General features: G+C 34.3%; 1 protein-coding gene across 4 annotated transcripts in view; it reads right to left on the bottom strand.

Annotated features, from left to right (window-relative positions):
- LOC114301849 (kinesin-like protein KIN-14B) overlaps positions 1 to 10,823 on the bottom strand; it is a 55,445-nt gene extending 44,622 nt beyond the window's left edge. For 3 of the 4 annotated variants that reach the window (XM_028246812.2, XM_028246814.2, XM_028246816.2), the window contains exons 1-7: positions 10,361 to 10,823; positions 6,446 to 6,569; positions 5,809 to 5,895; positions 5,119 to 5,289; positions 4,901 to 5,007; positions 4,490 to 4,621; positions 4,156 to 4,334 (exon numbers count right to left, since the gene is read on the bottom strand). In XM_028246812.2, coding sequence (XP_028102613.1) covers positions 4,156 to 4,334; positions 4,490 to 4,621; positions 4,901 to 5,007; positions 5,119 to 5,289; positions 5,809 to 5,895; positions 6,446 to 6,569; positions 10,361 to 10,561 — 1,001 coding nt within the window. In that variant the 5' untranslated portion in view covers positions 10,562 to 10,823. Of the gene's footprint in view, positions 1 to 4,155; positions 4,335 to 4,489; positions 4,622 to 4,900; positions 5,008 to 5,118; positions 5,290 to 5,793; positions 5,896 to 6,445; positions 6,570 to 10,360 lie in introns of all 4 variants that reach the window. The other variant, XM_082888422.1, reaches the window with a different exon arrangement.
- Between the last annotated feature and the right edge of the window lie 10,742 nt (positions 10,824 to 21,565).

Genomic DNA, 21,565 nt, shown 5'->3' with positions numbered 1-21,565 from the left:
CGGTGGTGGTCTCCGGCGACTGAACAGTAGTGCACTCAGAAAGGAAATTTCAAGGTATGTGTAGAAAAATTTTAGCAGATTAGGTTGAGGTCCGGCGGACGGCCAAGGCGAGGTTGCCGCCCGCCGGTGAAGCGAAAAATACTAAGTGCTTAACCTTGCTCTGATACCATGTAGAAATTTAGTGTATAAAGAGAAAAAGAGAATTGTATTATTGATTGATGTTTGTAATTGATATCTATTACAATGATTCATGATTCCTATATATAGAAGAGGGTGAGTGTGTAGTAGGTAAGGAGTAGGTGAAGTGGAGGTGGTAGTGGTGTAGTGGGTTAGGTTTAGTGGAGTAGGTGAGGTGGTAGTGGTGTAGTGGGTTAGGTTTAGTGGAGTAGGTTTAAGTGGGTGAAGTAGGTGGAGAGTAGTAGTGGTGTAGTGGGTTAGGTTTAGTGGAGTAGGTTTAAGTGGGTGAAGTAGGTGGAGAGTAGGTGGATTTTAACATCTGGTATTACCTTCAAAGCAACAAGTATGAAATGGCCACTGTAATTAGCTCTAAAAGGGCAGATGAAAGCCAAACCCTTCAAGTCCAATATTACACAGGCACACTACATGCCAACAATCAACACATTAAACCATAACAAAACCTCTTCTTTAAGAACAGAGGTTGGTTTCCATATCAGATGTCCTAAGCTCCCAAAAAACAAGAATGTTCTCATCCTTCACAAGGTCTGAAAACTATAATCAAGTAGGAATACATTCAAGAACCAATGAAAGTGCTATTAATCCTATGAATCGCATTGGTGGAGTCACTTTCCAGAACACAAGCATGAGAACTGCCAGCAGGTATAAAATGCAAAACATCAATATTCCCATTGCAGCTGTTTGGTGCAGCTTATATGAGTTGCTTATACCTTATTTTATTTCCAAACTATTTGGTATAACATCTACTTATAGCTTATTAGGCAAAAATTGCTTAAATAAGCTGGAAAAAAAAAGTCGATTAAGTTGGGGAAGTGATGCATTTGGATTTTGCTTTGTGATTACCAACTTTTAACTTACAATAAACTACACCAAAAAGACCCATTGTGGTCCGATGGTACCTCAAAGAACCTCCAATCTCCATCTAGATTGATATTTACCTACAATTCTAGGTGGAAAATTCCAAAAATCAGAAGGGAAAGAAGAGGAGGGAGATGAAGCTGAAGTGGCAATCCAACAACAGATGTGTCATTCAGGCTGAAACTGCAAGACTCCAGTAGAGAGTCACATAAATGGTAGCCTAGAAGGAATATCTAGAAAGACACGTAAATCGTAAACTTGTCCTCTTCAACACCTTAGAGATATTTCAATACAAGGTATCAACTAAATGGTAGCTAAGAGAGAATATTTCTTCTGCAGCTTTCTTTATGATATCCTGAAACTCAAAAAAGGAATGCAAATATGTATGTGTATATATATACTACGAAGCACCGACACCTCAAAACAAGTGTCGTAGGAGTGTCGAACACGGGGACACATATGGTACATGCCACATGGTGTGTCCCTTTATTTAATTTAATTTGTTTTTAGAGGACACATCAAGGACACAGTGGGGACACGTTAGGGACACTCTACGGACACATCGGGGACACACCAACTAGTATTTTTCCCCCTTTGCTTTAGTACTTTTGATGGATGTTGAATGTTTATTACTTTTTTCTTAGATTAAAATACTTGATAGATCATCTATAAAAAAGGTATAAACAGTAAGTGTTAATTTAAAAGTGGTATTTTTTTTTTTTAAATATCGGATTAGCATTAGTTTTTGTTAATTCGTTTGTAGATGTAATATTAACCTACATAGCAAATAAAAATATTTATTACCATGTCTATGTCCCTTTTCTTTCATTTTAAATCACCATGTCCTGTGTCCGCATCCGTGTCCAAGTCTATGTTCATGTCCGTGCTTCTTAGTGTATACATATATATAAAGAGATCCAGTGGTGCCAAGGATATGGAACAAAATGCGCTCAATCATGTCACTTTCTGTTTTTGCACGAGGCAAATGCTAGCAGAAAAACCCATGAATCTCTCTCTTCTGAGTCATATCCAGACCAATTTACAAGGAAAACCCCCACTATTTTCCTAGAAAAGGAGACTTGCAAAAAAATTATGCCAAAGGGTCCAAAAGTACCCACATGCTGCCATTAGAAATGGGTATTGATTGCATAGAGAACTTCATAACTACATAAGATACAAGATCTCCACTGCTTCTGAATCAGTGATTCCCAATGAGGTGAAGATAATAGGAAATCTTCACAGCACAAAGCAAAGTAAATTGAGTAGAAAAAGAAGTGATACCAATCTGGAGAATCCACCAATATTAACCTAATGCCTGAGTCAAACAAAATATGGCATGGGGAAAGAAGACAGATGTGTAACAAACAAATTTGCAGACTCGGTGAGTCTCCCTGCAAATAGGATGAGGATTCCAACAATTATACTGTAACCCATACTTGTTGGAGATTATTGAGGACCAAAAACTGTTTGGAAAGGAAGTCTTTAAAGCCATCTTGACAGAGAGGAGCTTTGTCCAGAGCAGATGCTGCTAAATCTAAACCTCCCTCGACCTTGTTATGACTTATGATATACTTTCCAATCAAAAGGACGATTCTGGAATCTTATATACCAGTTTCTCTATGTTATAATCATACGGCAGATTTATAAATTTATAATTGGTTTACGTTTTGATGATAAAGAATAAATCAGCAACTGTTAATTCATTATATTAATTGCTCATTGGTACGAGTAGGGACTACTAGTTTCTACAAACCTTGTAAACTAATTGTTATTCCCAAAGGTCATCGACATAGCTTTTTCTATTTTGAGGTCTGTTACTAAGAGTATACTCCACCCTTGCAATATACATTATAGAAGCTCATTACCACCCTTGTCGTACACAGTTACTAATAGAAATGGGAATCAATAGTAAAAAGTTAACTGATCACCTTGGTGAACTGGAAGACATGCAGATTGCATAGTTAAACTCATTAATGAAGCTGACTTGCCACACAGTAGATAAACAAATAGGACTTGAAGAATGAAAAGGTACTGATTTTTAAATGTTGACAAGGCAAAAATGCTAGTGGCTATTGGAACCTATGAAGCAACGACATTTCAAAACGGGTATTGTAGCAGTGTCAAACACGACAACACAGCAGGGTTTATTTAATTAATTTTTTCAGAGGACACGGCAAGGACACGCCAACTAGTTATTTCCCCCCTCTTTTTTAGTGTTTTTTATGGATGTTGGACGTTGAATGTTTATTATTTTTGGTTAGATTTAAGTAATTAATATATAATCCATAAAAAATAAACAAAAATATATTTAAAATTATATTTATTGCCATGTCCCACCGTATCCATGTCTCAATTTTTTTGAAATCACGTGTCCTATGTCCATGTTTGTGCATTTTAATTTGGAACTTTTGGAAAGAACTCAACGGGGAGGAATGAGGCATCTAACCAAAGTTAAACTCAAAAATTTGGGCTAATTTTATAGAAAAATACGATCATGAACAAATATCATTCAGACTCTTGTATCTCCACCATAGCCCATGACCTAATGGGCACCAATCAGAACATAAATCTATTTGTAACTCAAATTTAACTACACAAGTTCAGCCATATTATGATATGTCAAGAATCAAACTCTTGGAATGAATGAAAACCTTTTAAGGATGATTTTGAAACATATTTTGGCTACTAAAACTCACTAAATCATGATAATTTCCAGCAATTTTTTTATGTAAGTTCAATGTTTAGTTTAACATAAATGAGTGGATTGCTTTCGAGAAACCAAATCATACTAAAGTTATATGAGTGTCTATGAGGATAAGTAGTGAATATTCCAACAATGAGACAAATTAGGATTGTATTTGTAGCTACAGGAAACCTGGTCCTGGCATTATAGAAATTTTAAAAAATAATAATAATAAAATGATGGTCTTATCTAGTGATGAACTTCTTCATCTTCTAGAGGGAATAAGCCTCACCCATATTTCCCAAACATCTATTACGCAGGAAGGATGGCAATAATAAAATTGACAAAAAAACAAATCAGAATGTATGGAACAGCAAAGCCATAGACAGATTATGTGAGGTACAGAATACAGAACATACAGATGAGAGAAGTTGAACTTCAATAAATCAGTTCCCCGATTCTGAAATGCCACTTTCAAGACTTTTGAGAAATCCAATGGATTATCAACTTTTTCCTGTGCCAGCTCTATGAATGAATCCAGTGACCCCATCCTGATCTTCGGTAGGATGTTCCTTGATTCTGAAAGCAAATCCCTTATCTAGAAAAATATTGAGGAGCACAAGCATTAGGTAATGGTAATAATGTTTAGCAGAAGAAAACAAAAGCCAAACTAAATAGAAATTACAGAACGTAACGAAATTATGAGAGCAATGGAAGAAAGGTATGCACAATACTAAGATGTAGTAACGGAACCTGCTCATTGTAGATTTCGAAGACTGTAACAGAAAAATTAAATCGAGAAATAGAGGTTGTGTCCGAGTTGGACAAATCAAATAGCTCCTCAAAACTTCGGGCATATAAGCCACGATCATGGCTAGATCCTACCTGCAAAAGGTGGGAGCACATAGAATTAGCATATTAATGAATAAATCAAACAGTTACCCAAAGCATTGAGCATATCTTAAAATTCAACAAAACTACCTTGCCCCATTAGACAGCCTATTATAATATATTGAAGATATGAATCTTAAAAGTAGAGCAGTCCTCAAATTGAATGTGTAAGATCTGATGTATATGTAGCTCTCTAAAGTAATAAAAATGCAAGCATAATCTATAATTATTATAAATATATATATAATAAAAGAGATGGAGGTCGAAAGAGACCATAGTGTGCGTCTTTCCTGATTCGGTTTGCCCATAAGCAAATACAGAAACATTATATCCATCCAAAGCTGACTGCACAAAGGGCTGAACATCACTGAAAAGTTCAGCTGTACATACAAAATGTAAATGTAAGTTAGATAGCATACTTCCACACGACTAAAATTAAAGACAATGTAAGTTTTAAAAAAATGATATAGACCAAGCAAACTTCATGGCACCTTGTCCAACATGAGGCCCATAAACCCTGTCAAATTCAAAATCCTTTTTTGGGTTGGCAACATCATCAACACCAGTAGGGATGCGAATGGTACAATCATCGGGAAATTCAACAACAGAAGGGCCTTCATCCTCAAATATTGGTCTTGTACGACAAAACACCTTTATGTTTCCTGGAATTATCAAAAAAATAAATTTTTAAAATTGCCAATCCAATTTTGATACACAAACAAAAACTGACCTGCGTTTATGGATGCATTGTTGAAATTTTTGGAGGGGCAAAAGGTAAAGAATAAGGCCTTGTTTGGTTTGTGTTTCTCAAAAAATTTTAGGAAAATTCTCTACAAATAAGTTTTCAAAAGTAATCAAATCAAACAAATTTTTCTAATTTTTTTTTTCAAAACTTGTTTGGTTTACAAGTTTTCCAAACAAATCTCTCTCTCATACACATCAAATCAATCACTTTTTTCAAAACTCTCTCTCAAAATAATTTTTCAAAACATCTTTTGAAAAAAAACCAAACCAAACAAATTTTCGTACTTTTTATCTCAAAACATGTTTATCAAATACAAACCAAACAAGCCCTAAGTTTCTTTATTCTTCAATTTGTGTGTGCAGGTTTCTGTGTATATTAAAGAGAGAAATAAAAAGAATATCTTGAAAAGGGTAAAACTTACAGAAATCATGAGTACCTTTGGCAATCAGTAAGTCATTGAACAACCTTTTCTTCTCATTTATCAGTGGAGAAATTCTAGCTTCAGTTTCAAAGGCAGCCTGATCTGAAAGTAGATGATATTATGCATTGCTAAAATAAAATAGTTTCAACATAATCAAGCAACACTATTCCATTTAAGACAAAGATTGTTATATTCCAGAGAAGGTAGTGAGGCCTTTCAAAGCTTCACAAATTGAAGTCATGTTAAGGTTGCCCACAAAACGGGGAGCATAAATAAACCAAAAATATTTTTTTTTTTTTTAAATGGGGAGCATAAATAGAACCATAATTACAGTCCAAATGCAAACTACTTTCAACAGATTACTAAGAAAAAGACTAGAAACAAACACCTTATAAAACTGCAGATGAAATGGAGAATTTTTTTTTTTTGCTTGGGTTCCCCAAATTTGTGATTGAACACAATTAAATACAAAAGCTCACAAAAGATTGATTATCGATATTGCATACTTCTTATTCTTTAAGTTGCAAAGAGGAAAGTGGCTGGTTTGAAACATCATAGGTGATAACATATATAAGAATTAAAGCAGTAAATGATGGAATAATATCTTTCTAATGTCTTTCATTTCGACCATCCGACCAAACTCATTTCTTACCTAACTTACGAGTCTTATCAGCAAGAACACCCAAATACCGCGTAACTCGATCAAGCTTTGCATTTGAATACTCCTGGAGATCACTTGCTTCTTGTCTCAACTCCAAGTAATCTTCTCTAGCAAGCTATCCAAAAACGTTAATACAATTGAAAAACAAAAAATTACTATAAAATTAAAAAACCTACCATAAGCAAAATAACCAATAGGTTGCACAAAATACTATTGATAGCATATAAAATAACTTCACATAGGAAGCCACTATGCCTAAGATATTGAAAATATTTTTGAGATAAACTTGTAGCTTTAGAGTCTTAACTGTCCTTTTTTTTTTTGTTGTTGATAAATTAGAGTCTTAACTGTCTTCAAAAGGTACAAGGCTTAATAAGTAATAAACAGAATCTGCTATATTCAGAGTCCTTCTGCCATACATGGGTATCTTGTCACACAGACTGTATCTAGCTTCCACATTGTCCTTGACATCTTACTCTAATATGTTTCATTGTTGTAAGAAGAACAAAGTGGTCATTAAGCACACCATACTCATAGTAAATGTTCACTTGGGTGAAGAACCACTCAGCCGAGATCGCACTGAGAGTCGAGCACATGTTACATGTGGAGATAGGCACGCTCGGGTGGAGAACTACCTCAAGTATGAGAGAACCGAGCATGTGCCTTGGCCAACACACGTAGCGATGTTTGGTCAATCCAGGTGTGACCTCACAAGGCTGGCAAGTGGAATCAAATTATATGGAGAATGTGATAATATAGCAATGTAATGGTTGAGACACATGGAAGGTGGACACATGTAGCAACAGTATATAATTCCCCAACCATCACATTTCAGCTAGACTGATATGCATATCAGCAAAAGGACAAAAGTAACCAGAAAAAATATATGCAAGTGTGTAAGAAATAACTAAATTACACCTAAAAGAATTGTTATTCATGTAAGACTTATTTTTACACACCTAGACAACATTTCATAAAACCCATCTTTTGTCAAGCAACTTGAGTCCATTGTTTAAATATCAAGTTGCACCAATGAAATAGCTACATATTATAACATTTTTTTCAACAAATCCACAATTAATTTTGATACTTGATAAGTTCGGAAATATATTGAATACTCATTTACAACAATCTTTCGCTAAAATTAAGAGGCAAACCATTTGAAAATGGACAAAATATTAATGGCATGGTCCACAACTCCTCCTAGCTTATTTTCAAATAAATACCATATTCAAACTTAGCGCATGCCATCATTGCTTAATTCTCCCATTTAATCTTCTTAAGACTGCTTTCTTTAATCAATTCTCTCACCAATCCAATGGCTTAGACCGTAGGCCACCTCGTTTGCTTTTTTCACTTTCCTCGCCAGGTTTAATAGGTTTTGATCATTCAATACCCAAGAATAAATTAATAATAAAACATAGAAAATTATTAAATTCTTCATTATCCTATCATATTGTTTCTATTTCTCAAGTTCAAATGTTTATTTTTCCTTTTTATGTTTTCCAATCAGACACCCATCCTAGGTCACTTAGAAACGCTAATAATACCCTAGTGATTTTGGAATGCACATTCTACAACAACTAGACCTTCATTCCACAATAGTAAATTTAGATCCAAAGCAATCTATAAAATTTTTCCTATTTATTTTCTTAACATTTTTTTATAAAGAAATAAAACAAAATTAATTTGAAATGCATTTTTTCACATAATTAATTTGAAAAATAATAGTTATAAATGTGTTCTCACGTTTAGAAGTACTTCATGTTTAATAATGGGGTTTATACAAGTTTACCCCCATCACACCACAATTCAGATCATATAGCATACCATGTTCATGTTCTTGTTCCCGTTCTTCGTACCAGAACGATCAGCGTTCCAAGTAAAAAAGCTTGGCAATGGGTTTTTTTTTTTTTTTTTTTTTGGGGGGGGGGGGGGGGGGTCTAGAGAAATTAGATACAATTTCATATTCAACTTTGATGGGTAACAAAAATTCCCCATATTTCCTTTTATGCTTTTTTGCTCATACTAATAAATGTATATAAATATGTTGATGTATGCATATACTACAATTCAATATGGATAAACAAAATGGATCACATGTTTGTAAAGTGCATGTTGTTTGCATCATAAGCTACTTTGGTTTTTAGGGCTCGTTTGTGGTTGGAAAAGATGGTAATATATTAACTCCAAGAGCTAGAAGAAAACATGATATCATGTTGTGATCCAATTTTAGTTGAAATTCAGATGCCATAAAAAAGATAAGGCGTATAGAGTGATTAATTAAATAAAGGTAGAGTCTACATTCTTCTCCATTGTGGTTATATAAATTTTTCTACAACATTTTGCCTAGAAAATATTTTTGTTCATCTATTATTGTCTATAAAACATATTTTGGCTCCCCATGCTTTTCACAAGTCAACAACTTGTTAGAGCTATACTTTTCATATTCATTTAGAGAAATGTGAGTAAGATCAGATAGTTAGCCATGTTCAATAAACTTAATTTTGCAAATTGCGCATAACAATAATGGATGGCACATCCAATCAAATGAAGGTTTGGCAAAATACAAATCTCAATTCCTACTCTCTCTCTCTCTCTCTCTCTCTCTCTCTGCACGCACGTACGGGCCTATGTTACATGCATATGTATATATATGTATGCTATGAAGTACGGATACCTCCCTAAGGCCTGCGTACGAGTGTCAGACACATGTCGAACACGAACACGCGTCAGACACACTGTGGACACGTGTCTGACACTCTTCCTTACGTGTCCCCTTCTTATTTTTTGGGGAATTTTTCCAGTTTTTCTCTTCGTCTTTTGTCTTCTTCTTCTCTTTGTTTTCTTCTCCCCCTCCTCCTCCCTCTTCTAATTTCATTTCTCCATTTTCTGTCTCTCTCCCCTCTTTCATTTTTCTTTACTTTTTTTCTCTCCCTCTTTCATTTTTTCTTTTTCCTTTTTTTTTTGTCTCTCCCCTCCCTTTTTTTTCTTATGTCGTCTCTTTTCCTTCCTTTTCTCTTTTTTTCTTTTTTTCTTTTTTTTGATATCTATGTTTTTGTTGAACCTAAAATTTATAAAACAAATTATTTTTATTTGAAAAAAAATCAATTTTTATTAAAAAAAATTAGGTAATGTGTTTATTAATTTTATTATTATTGTAATTTTATAGGAACCAATTTTAAAATTTTAGATGTATAATAAATAAATAAAATTATATTTACTAAACTTGTCTCTGCATGTCCATGTCTGTGCATTATAGTATGTATGTATATATGTAGACTTGCATATATTTCAACTTGTAACTGTTGCCATGTAGAGATGTACAGGCAATGATCTTCACTTAAATCTTTTTGGATAGATTCCCATAAAAACAAAAAAATAAGTAGGCATATAAGTTTGTTTCCACTAAACCCAACTATCTGCTATTGTCCAGTAATAATTACGAACAATAATGATGGATGTTCTACAAAAACTTTGCCTGCACACACGCACAACAATTTGAATTTCAAGCCATCCCAATGATTACCCATCTTACTTTCCAGTCCCTTTTTACTTACCACAGTCCCCACCTAGTAAAAGCACCATAAACATCTACATCTAATATCTCAATAGAGTTTGCTCAAGTCACAACAGAGCTGGTAAGAGACCAATCCAAAGATCTAAACTTTCAAACTCCTGTAGCAATTCAAATCTGCCACTGACTACCATCACAAGCATTTCACATGACTATCAACAGGCATTGCCACAAAAAACCTCCATAACAGTCCCAACTACAATAGTTGATGCTAACAAATCCAAATTTAACCAAACAACCAAAAACTAGTCATATCAGAACCTATCATTTCAATAATACAGTCGAGTAAAAGGAAAAGATAGTGAAAAGAAAATTAAGAAGAAGCGTACTTTAACTTTATCTACCAATCTCTGGAGCTTAGAAGCCATGGCGTGCTTGGAGAGCTCGGAATGTGGTAGAACAGAGGACGAAGAGATCGAGTAGCGCCTGAGAAGAGGTGAAGAAGAAGAAGAAGAAGGCTTGCGATCGTCGTCTTTCCTCGGCTCGAACCCCGACACCTCCCAGTTCCACCTGTTCTTCTGCTCCGCCATGTCCACAAAACCCTAGCGGAGGAGCTTCGTATCTCGAATCGATGATCAAATAAAAGGAGATAACAGAGACGAGAGGCCCCCCCTCTCTCTATCCTCTCTCTCTAGCTTTGCCTTGGGCTTTCCCTCTTTTCCCAGTTTCGTGAAGTTAATGGTGGGAAAGCGGAGGCAGACGGCGTCGTAATGAGGATGTGGGGACAGTGGAGAGACACCCTTGGGCTTTTTCGCTCACAAATATTTCGTGCTTCTTGTTACTTCGCGACTCGCCCTCACAGTGTCCCGTCACTTCAGATAAGGTACGTCACGTGACCGTGCACTTGCTGAAAAAATTATGGGTAAATTACTTAGATTTTTTTATATTTAAAAAATTACACTTATTTTTATTAAATTAAAATGACATATTTATTTTTGACATTTATATATAAAAAATAATATAAATATTTTATTTATAATATTTTAAAATAAATAATAATCATTTTTTTTAGTTTAATTCATACAAAAATTTACTTTTTATTTTTTCTAAATTTTTTAAATATTTTAAGTTTTTCTATTTTTTAAATATACCTACAAAAAAATATAAATCATATTTATGAATGTTTTATTTTAAAGTGAAATGTCACTATTAAATTATATCATTGTGTATGAAAATTCTATATAAAATTTATGTTTATATATCATCACTCAATAAGAATATGTTCAGATATAATTTAATAATATCAAGTTGTAGCATGCAGTCATAATGATAGGAATAAAAAAATTTATAAGAAAAATAATAGGATGATCATTTAAAAAATTTTAAGAAGTGACACCAACAATCCAAGAATAAGTTGTAATGAGATTATAAACCTCAGGGAGATGATGTAATTTTTCAAATGTAAAAAGATATTTATATTAAACAAAAACTTCAAGGGTGCCAGTATAATTTATCAAAAAATTATTGGTTGATACATGAACATCACAGGACTTTATGTCTAACTAATCACAAATCATCGTGTTGAACGTGTTCCCTCTTATTTTGTCGATTACCACGAACATTTTATGGGTTGGTTTGGGATATTTAAAAAAAGTTAAAAGTTATCAAAAAAATTTAAAAGTTATTACTATTCACCCCAAAAAATATAAAAAAATTAATATACATAATATTAAAATACAAATCAATTTCACGCCACTCTAGGTACTGACGTGAAAGTAAAAACAGTGAAAGGGCAAAAAAAAGGTTACCTATGTATATTCACTAAGTTTAATAGTAAAGTTGGGCCCGTGGGGGCCACCATAAGTCCCGTTTTGATAATCCGAACCGTCAATATGTAGAACTCGTCTAGTACTATATGTTTGTAAAAAATTACGTCTATCGGATATTGCTAACTACGTGATCAACTCATTTTTGTATAAAAAATATATGGTGTTATAGTTAACAGTTGACAAAAAAACTAACACAATCAGATAGCTATCGATATCCAATCAACATGATGTTTTACAAACATATAGTACTCGATGAGTTCTACACATTGAAGGGTTCCAATTAGAAAAACGGGACTCGTGGTGGGCCCCACAAGTAGGGGTATGCGTGGTGCGGGTCGGTGCGGTTTGAGAGAAAAATAGAAACCGCATGGCGGGTGGCGGATTAATAAAAGTGTCACTAGGATTTGCCATTTTTCTTATCAAAAACCGACGGTTCGGTTGGCAAATAATGGCGGATTTGCCTTGGTAGTTCGGGCGGATTGGCGGTTTATAAAAAATATAATTCAAATTACAAAACTTAAATCAAAGAATAAAAAAAAACGAGAGATACCGTGATGTTAAGCATATTGAAAAGTGAATTGGAATCCAAATTTATTTTGGATTATTGACATCTTGAATTCCCCTCAAGCAGTACTGTAACACTATATTCTAAGGTTTAGAACAACAAGCACACTTAAGTAAAAAATAATTTTTAGAATCTTATAAAATATGATTTAATAGCGGTGCGGGTCGGTGCGGTTTTGAAAAAAAATAGAAACCGGTGAATTGATAAAAGTGTCACTAGAATTTGTCATTTTTCTTACCCAAAACCGGCGGTTTGATTGGAAAATAATAACGAATTTGCCTTGGCGGTACGGTTCGGTACGGTTTTGACGGTTTCGACGGTTTTGGCGGTATTTTGCACAACCCTACTCACAAGCCGAACAACACCGTCCAATTAAAGCCCGAAAACGAGGCAATCTTTTCTCATCTCCTAACCAGCCAACTGAATTGCCAAACCTGCACGCCCTACTTCACTAACTTCTCCTACACACTTATTTATACAAATTTTTAATACATATTTTTTTCATAAAAAGTCAAAAAGTTAACAAAAAGTTCATATTTTTTTTCTCAACTTTTTAGTCTAAAAAATAAAAAATGCACTTATTTGAGACACCCCAAACAACCCCTATGTCTAACTAATCACAAATCATCATATCCCCTCATATTTGTAGGATTATTAGTGATGAGTTTGAGGTGAGATTATTAATTCAATAGATAATTTATCCTATTAATCTAATTAAATAATAAATACCACACTAATTTGATATAATTATTAATATCTTACTATTAGTCTTGTAAATCAAATATGACCATAGAGCATCACGTGGTGTCGCTCGCTACACCAGCCAATAACTTCTCTGCTTGCTGAGTCAACAATGTACTGTCGATTCGGCCTTCTTGGACCATGTATGGACCTGATCGATACGGCAGCGCTCGGTGGGCCGGTGGCCCATCCCATCAAAATCTTGGTTTTAAATTCGTTTCAAAAGTTTTGGGACAAAGGGGGTGTTTGTTTCAGCTTTTCAGAGCCAACTTATGGCTTTTAGCTTTGAAAAAGTTATTTTGGACTGTTTGGTTAAACTTATTTCAAATAGCTTCTGATTCTAACAGCTTATTTTAACTCAAAAAAGTTGATTCTGAGAAGCTGCCCACCCCTTGCTTCTGATTATCAGCTTCTGCTGTGGACATTTTAATTTATGGTTATACTCTTAAATTTTTTTTTTTTTTTTTTTTTAAAAATAGAAAAAGACTCAAATGGACTATAAATTATTATTATTATTTTTTATGAGAAATGTAGACAAACAAAAATTAAAAATTAATTGAAAAGCCTATTTCACAGCTTATTTAACAAACACTACTCAGCAACTTAAATCTATAATCTAACAGTTACACCAAACAGATTGACAACTTCTGATTAAAGTCATAATTTATAATCTGTTAAGGTATAATCTATAAGTTATTTTAACAGCTACACCAAACGGGGCCAATAACCTTAGATTTTATTCTTCCGAATTTAAAAGAATAACATAATTTTAAAATTTATAGAATAAATTACAAATACATCTTCTGAAATTTGATTAAAATACGAATCGACTCATATGATTCTGAAAATTAATAAAGTATCAAGTAAATCAACAATTTTTAATAATATTATAAATATGTTTCAATTAATAATTTAAGTAATTTTATTATTGCATATGAGAACAATTATGAATTTTATTTTTTTAATTAATTTTATTAAATAAAAAATTATGACAATAGGGTATTTGTAATTTTTCAAATCACAGGAAATACTCTATACTTTAAGTAAATTTTAAGGAATGTATTTATAATTTACCCAAAATTATATTATCTCTAAAAATCGATCTATTTATCTACCTGTTTGTTTATGTGTTATTTAACTTTTATGAAATTAAACCTCTATTTTTTCTTTTATTTTTTCTATTTCACATTCATTATTCCATATTTTCTTTTAACTAGTAACAACCATGTCACCCCGTGTTATGCATGAGCTTAAACAAATAATTAACAATTAATTTAAAAATTAAATAATAACATAAAATTTGTTTCAAATATATCAAATATATCAAATATAATTTTAAATTAATTAAATTTTAGCTATTTAGTGAATAGGTAGAAGTATGACTGATAGAAGATACATAGTAAGATGATAGATTAAGATAGTTTAGTCGTATACAACAAAAGCCAATAGAGGCAGTAGTGAAGAGATTTGATACTGTGACGATAGATGAAAGTGTTAGGGAAAGGGACAAACCTAGATTGATATAGACGAGTGTAGTAAATAGAGATATAAATCTCCTTAATTTGACTAACCAAATGGCCGTTGATAAAATCGAGTGGAAAAGAAGAATTTATTTAGCCAACCCCATTTGATGGGACTTAAAGCTTAGTTTGGTTTCGTAAATTTTAACTATTTAATTAGATTATTTATTTATTTTTATTTTTTTGTAGTTATTATGTCATTAATTGTATATTATAAGTTCTCAATAAGAAATAGATATCATAATTTAATAGTAAAGATAAAAAAAATAAAAAAAATAAACTACAAAGATTATATTTGTGATAAAATAAAAATACATTTAATCTTATATATTTTTTAGTTTTAACTTATTCTATGTTAGAGTTTGTCCAATTAAATATAGCTAAAAATTCCATTCATATTTTCTATTGAAATATTTTTAAATTACAAATAAGTAAATTTTATATCTATTCTTCTTTTAAATCTCAAATTAGATGTAATTTAAAGAGAGAGAGAGAAATAAATTGATTGGGGTGTTTTGGGAAGTTGGTAAAAAGCTCGCTTTTGGATTTTTACCAAGTTTTTTGGCTTTTTTTAAAGTGATTTGGAAAGTTGATAAAAAGTTGACTTTTTTGATTTTTGATTTAATATTTTGTAAAAGTGTCACATCACTCTAAAATGACTAAAATATCCTTACTTTTTAATTAGATTTACAATTTTGCCCTTTGGCATGTCAACACTATTTTGAATTAATTAATAATAATTTTTTCAGAGGGTAGTTTGGTAAATGAAGAAGCTGCACTTTGGGATTTTCCCAAATGGTGGGTTTTGCTTTTTGCATGGTGCTGCGTTTTTGTTGTTGTTGCCAAACACTGCGTTTTCGGCTTCTTCCCAAAACGGCACATAGACCAGTAGTTTTATACATGTATATCTTGTGACACACATTTTTAATTTTTAATTTTTTTTGGCAAATTACACTAACGGTCACTTTAGTTTGAGGATTGTGTCACTTTTGTCATTGACTTTTCAATTATAACACATTTGACTTTGAATTTTGAATCTTATTCCAAATAAGGAGAATTGAAGATACCATTGCTTAATTTCAAGGCAAAATAATCAATTTAATAAAATATAAACTAATTTAATAAAAACAAATTTTAAAAAAATATTTTTGAATTTTTAAAAATAATTTCTACCCACTAAAGATAAAATTATGTAAAATCGATATATCTTTTAGATGTTTATTTATTTATTTTGTTACCAAATTAATTTTTATTATGTGATTGAATGATGATCATGTAATGGGTGGTTATTTTTATTTTCATTAAATTAGTTTTTATTTTTTAAAAAGTCAAATATTGCGACAACTTTGATATCATTATTAAACCAATCCATTAAATCAAAAAATTCAAAACTAAAAACATTTCATATATTAAGGCCTCGTTTGGGAACATACTTTTTTAGTAACTTTTTGAATTTTTGGCTAAAATGTGATGTAAAACAAACTACTAGTATGTTTGGGATGACTTTTTACTAAAAGATGTGCAAAAAGTAGAAAGAAAAAAGAAATATTTGACTTTTTGGTATGGATTATTGACTTTTTGATTTTTTTAGTGACTTTTTGACTTTTTGGTTAAAAAAGTCACTTGCCAAACGAGGCATAAATATATCGATTACACATTAAAATCTTAATAACCAACCATTACATGATCATCATCCAAACACATAATAAAAATTAATTTGGTAAAAAAAAATGACTAAAAGATTTATCGATTTTACATAATTTTATCTTTGATAGGTAGAAATAATTTTTAAAAATTTTAACATATTTTTTTGATATTTATTTTTATCAAATTAGTTTATATTTATCATATTGATGATTTTTCCCTTAAAATTAAGTAATAGTATCTTCGATTGTCCTATTTAGAATAAGATTTAAAATTCAGAGTAAAATGTATTACAATTGAAAAGTTAGTGACTAAAGTGACACAAGTCACAAACTATAGGGACTGTTAGTGTAATACATCATTTCTTTTCTTTTTTTTCCAAAGAAATAGATAACTTAGATATGGTTGAAATATACCATTAACAGCATACATATTTTTAAACACAACGGTGTTGTTGGTAACACTTACGTTTTTAATTTTCTATTTATATTTACAAAAATTTAAAATACTCAAATAAAAATCCGTTTGGTAACACTTTCGTTTTCAATTTTCTGTTTATATTTACAAAAATTTTAAAAACTCAAATAAAAATTTGTTTGATAAATTTTTGATTTATAAATCAGTGGTCTCAGTTTATAAATTTGGCAAAAAAATGTAAACTCAAAAAATGTGTTTCCGTTTTGAGTTTTTCTTTTTTTTTACCACCCAACACTAGCCACCATCACCCGCCACCATTTTCTACCACTGCCACCATCCATCCCCCACCACTACCACCTGCTACCACCACTCACCACCCATTTGCCACCAGCCACCACTCACTCACCGCCACCGCCACTGCCACCACCACCACCACCCACCACCCATCTGCCATCCACTCGCCACCACCCACCACCTGCCACTACCATCCACCGCCTACCACTATCACCCACCACCTACCCACCACCACCACTCGCCATCCACCTGCCACCACCATCCACCACCCGTCACCACCAGCCACCCACCACCACCACCACCAACCACCTGCTACCCACCCCCCACCACCACCACCACTCACTCGCTACCACCTGCCACCGCCACCCACCCACCCACCGTCACCACCCGCCACCCACCCGCCACCACCGGCCATCCGTCACCCACCCGTCACCACCACTCACCACCACCACCACCATCACCACCCACTCGGCACCACCCACCACCACCACCACCACCACCACCACCACTCGCCATCCGCCACCCACCACCACCTACCACCCGCCACCCGCTACTGTTACCCACCCACCCACCACTACCACCCGTCATCCGCCACCGTCACCCACCCACCCACCCACTCACCCACCACCACTACCCGCTACCCACCACCCACTAGCACCATTATTCCACCACTGTCTTCCGCCGCCACTTGCCACCACTTGTCATTTCTCATTCTTTTTTATATTTTTAAATTTTTTAAAATATTTTGTCAATTACCAAACGCGTTTGTAGTTTATTTTTTTCTAAAATAAACAAAAACAAGTTTATAAAATTTTTGTAAATATAAACTGAAAATATAAACGTTACCAAACAGACCAACACATGTACTTTTTTTAATTTATGTTTACATGTGCCATGGGAATTTCTTTTTTAATTAATAGATGTGTTATAAATATTTTGACGCCTAAAGAATTCTTAATTCTTTAGACACCACATGTTTTGTTTAATTTTCAAAAATAAAAATATAAAATTTTGAGGTCAGTATTTTTAAATTTGATTTTATATAAGACTAAAGTTATACTCGAAATTTTCATTTTTAGTTTTATTTATTTATTGCTTTCTATATTGAGATATTCAAAATTTCAAAATATTACATATGATTAGATGGACTAATAGTTACGTGTATTTCTTAATGTTTGCAAATTTTTAAAAAATAGTTATGTTAGAAACCCATGTGAGACATTTGGTAGAATATTTGGTAAAATATTTGAGATTTCTAGTATTTTTATAAATAAAAAAAAATTAAGAAATTTAGATTAATGCATTCGAGTGGAATGCTTGGATGTCACGGCTTTGAGGAGTGGAATGCTTATTGGATTCCATGTTTTATCTGTAGTAGAGATTGGGGGTGTGTAGGGTTGATTATCATCTTTGTCTCGGCTTGAGGATTGTTGCTTTGTTAGTGTGTCTGTTATGTTTATTAGATTTGTGGTGTTTTTATGTAAATCTCTGCCCATATATCTAACTCAAGTTCCCATCTATTATCTCTGATGGTAGGGGATACTTGAAGACAAAAATGATATATGGGCAGAGTTGGGTTATTGTGTTTTCAGTTTCTTGTTACTCCCCTTTTCTTAGGAGGTGCCGTGGTAGTTTATGCTGGTTATTTTTGTTTTTTATTTGTTGTTGGGCGTGCCTCGGTTATATCCTTTGTAAACTTGTAAATTTTTATTGTCTTTATTTTATGACTTACTTACCCAAATTATGATTTAAATATGATATTTTATTTTATTAATTTTTTAATTTATTTTATTTTTTTATGATTATTTTAACCTCGTAACCTTATGCGAAACGAGGACATAGTCTTTGAAACGAAAAATCTCTGTGCCTCTTTTAAAATACATGTTGCATTAGATTGTTTGGGATTTTCAAGATTTTATATTTTTTTTATTTTACTTTATATATTTTATTGGCATTACTTTAAAAGGTTGACAGTGACACAAATAAATGCATACGTCAATAGTTTTCCATATTAGTGGAATATTTGAATTTTAAAATTTAAATTTAAAAGATAGGTCTCGTTTGGGAATAACTTATTTTAGTAACATTTTAAATTTTTTTAGAAAGATATGTAAAAAAAATAAAGAAAGTGATATGATAACTTATAATGACTTTTTGACTAAAACACGTAGTTGTCAAACGAGATCTAATTAAGTTTTTTTTTTAAAGTTGATTAACGAATAGAAATTTTTTTAATTATTTGAAAATATATAAAAAAAAGAGAAATAGTTTGAAGTTTTGGAGCTCACAAGACTCTTAAAAATACATTAAAAAAAATAAAATTGAATAGAAAATCTAAATAAATAAATAAAATTTAAAAGTTGAATACCTCCATTTAGTGCTCTCATATTATATCTCATACTACCCTTAAAAAGAATTGAATGAAAAATTAAAACAAAATAATATAAAAATTATTAAAAGTTTATCACTTAATCACATACTTCTATTCACTGTTCTCATATTGCAATTCATACCACCCCTAAAGCAAAATAAAATAGAAAATCAAAACAAATAAATGAAAAAAGTTTAAAAGTTGAACGCCTAGGTGCGTTTGGTAACACTTTCGTTTCCAGTTTTCAGTTTATATTTATAAGAATTTTAAAAATTCAAATAAAAACTTGTTTGGTAAAATTTTTGATTTATAAATCAGTGGCCTCAGTCTATAAATTTGGCTAAAAAATAAAAACACAAAAAATGTGTTTCCATTTTGAGTTTTCAATTTTTTTTTTTTTTTACCATCAAACACTATCCACCATCCGCTACAATTTTCCACCACCGTCTTCCGCGACCACCACCCACTACCACTTGCCACCACCACTCACCACCCACCTGCTACCACCACTCGCCACCACCACCCACCACTCACCACCTCCACCACCCACCTACCATCCACCCATTACCACCCACCACCCGCCACTACCATCCAGTGCCCGCCGCCACCACCCGCCACCTACTTGCCACCACCACTCACCACCCACCTGCCACCACCACCCACCCATCACCACCATCCACCCGCCACTACCACCCACCACCCACTACCACCACCACCACCCATCACTATCACCCACCCGCCACCCACCTGCCACCACAACCACCACCACCCATCACCATCACCTACCACCCACCCGTCACCACCACCCACCAACTACCACCACCGCCACCGCCACCGCCCACTCGCTATCACCTACCACCCCCCACCGTCACCCAACCACCCACCCACCCAAGCACCACCACCACCACCACCATCACCTACCACTCACCCGCCACCACCCACCACTCGCTACCACCTACTACCCGCCACCGTCACCCACCCATCCACCACTACCCGCCACCTACCCGTCACTACCCACAACCACCCGCCATCCATCACCTATTTGCCACCACCACCCACCACCCACCACCCGCTACCACCACCACCACCATCCACTCGCTACCACCCGCCACCGTCACCCACCTATCCACCATCACCACCCACCCTCCACCACCCACCATCACCCGCCATTCGCCACCCACCTGCCACCACCACCCACCACCCGCCACCACCACCCACTCGCTACCACCCACCACCCACCACCGTCACTCACCCACCCACCACCACCACCACCACCACCTACCATCCGCCACCCACCTAGAACCACCACCCACCACCTGGCACCACCACTACCACCACCACTCACTCGCTACCACCCACCACCCGCCGTCATCACCCACCCACCCACCACCACCACCCACCACCACCAGCTACCCACAACCCACCGTCACCGCTTTCCACCACCGTCTTCCGTCGCCACTTGCCACCACTTACCATTTCTCATTTTTTTTTATATTTTTAAATTTTTTTAAACATTTTGTCAATTACCAAACGCGTTTGTAGTTTATGTTTTTCAAAAAATAAACAAAAATCAATTTATAAAATTTTTGTAAATATAAACTGAAAACGTAAACGTTACCAAACACACCATTAATTACATACCTCCATTCACTGCTCTCAGATTGGAATTCATGCAACCCCTATTAAAAAAAAGAAAAAAAAGAATAGAAAATTGAAATGGGAGATTTGCACCGGACAGTACGGCCGAGCTACGGTAACGCGGGTGTGGCAAACCTCTCAGTGCCGAGCTATCTTCTCAATTAGCGCGGCCCTCCGGCCTGTTGTACACGGCCGAGGTAGGTTAGCTGACCAGGCATGGTCTAAGACCTAGCCGAGCTATGACTGCTAAACGTTCGGCGATAGGCGCGCGTTAGCACGGCACAAACCGAGCAAATGACAGTCCGGAATGAGTCTAAGCCGAGAAGAGGACCAGCACGCTTTACCTTCAGTTAACCCGGAGAGTTTGGACTAGGATGATGGTCGACGTGCGCCTGACCGGATAGCTCGGAAGCTCGGTCGTGTTCTCTGTGGTTGTGATTTCTCAAAGGAATAGGCCGGTTTTGGTATGCCAGTCAGGTGTGCCACTTGAGCCAATGGCATGAGGGAGAGGAAATCTGCTCCAGGCATGCGTCAATACCGCTTGGCATTTTTGCATGTACTAGGTGGAGGATTTG

Source organism: Camellia sinensis, chromosome 1 (assembly GCF_055761805.1).
Source record: "Camellia sinensis isolate YWXY chromosome 1, ASM5576180v1, whole genome shotgun sequence".
Classification (NCBI taxonomy): Eukaryota; Viridiplantae; Streptophyta; class Magnoliopsida; order Ericales; family Theaceae; genus Camellia; species Camellia sinensis.
Note: the sequence above shows the minus strand (reverse complement) of the source record. Positions and strands in the feature narration are given on the sequence as shown.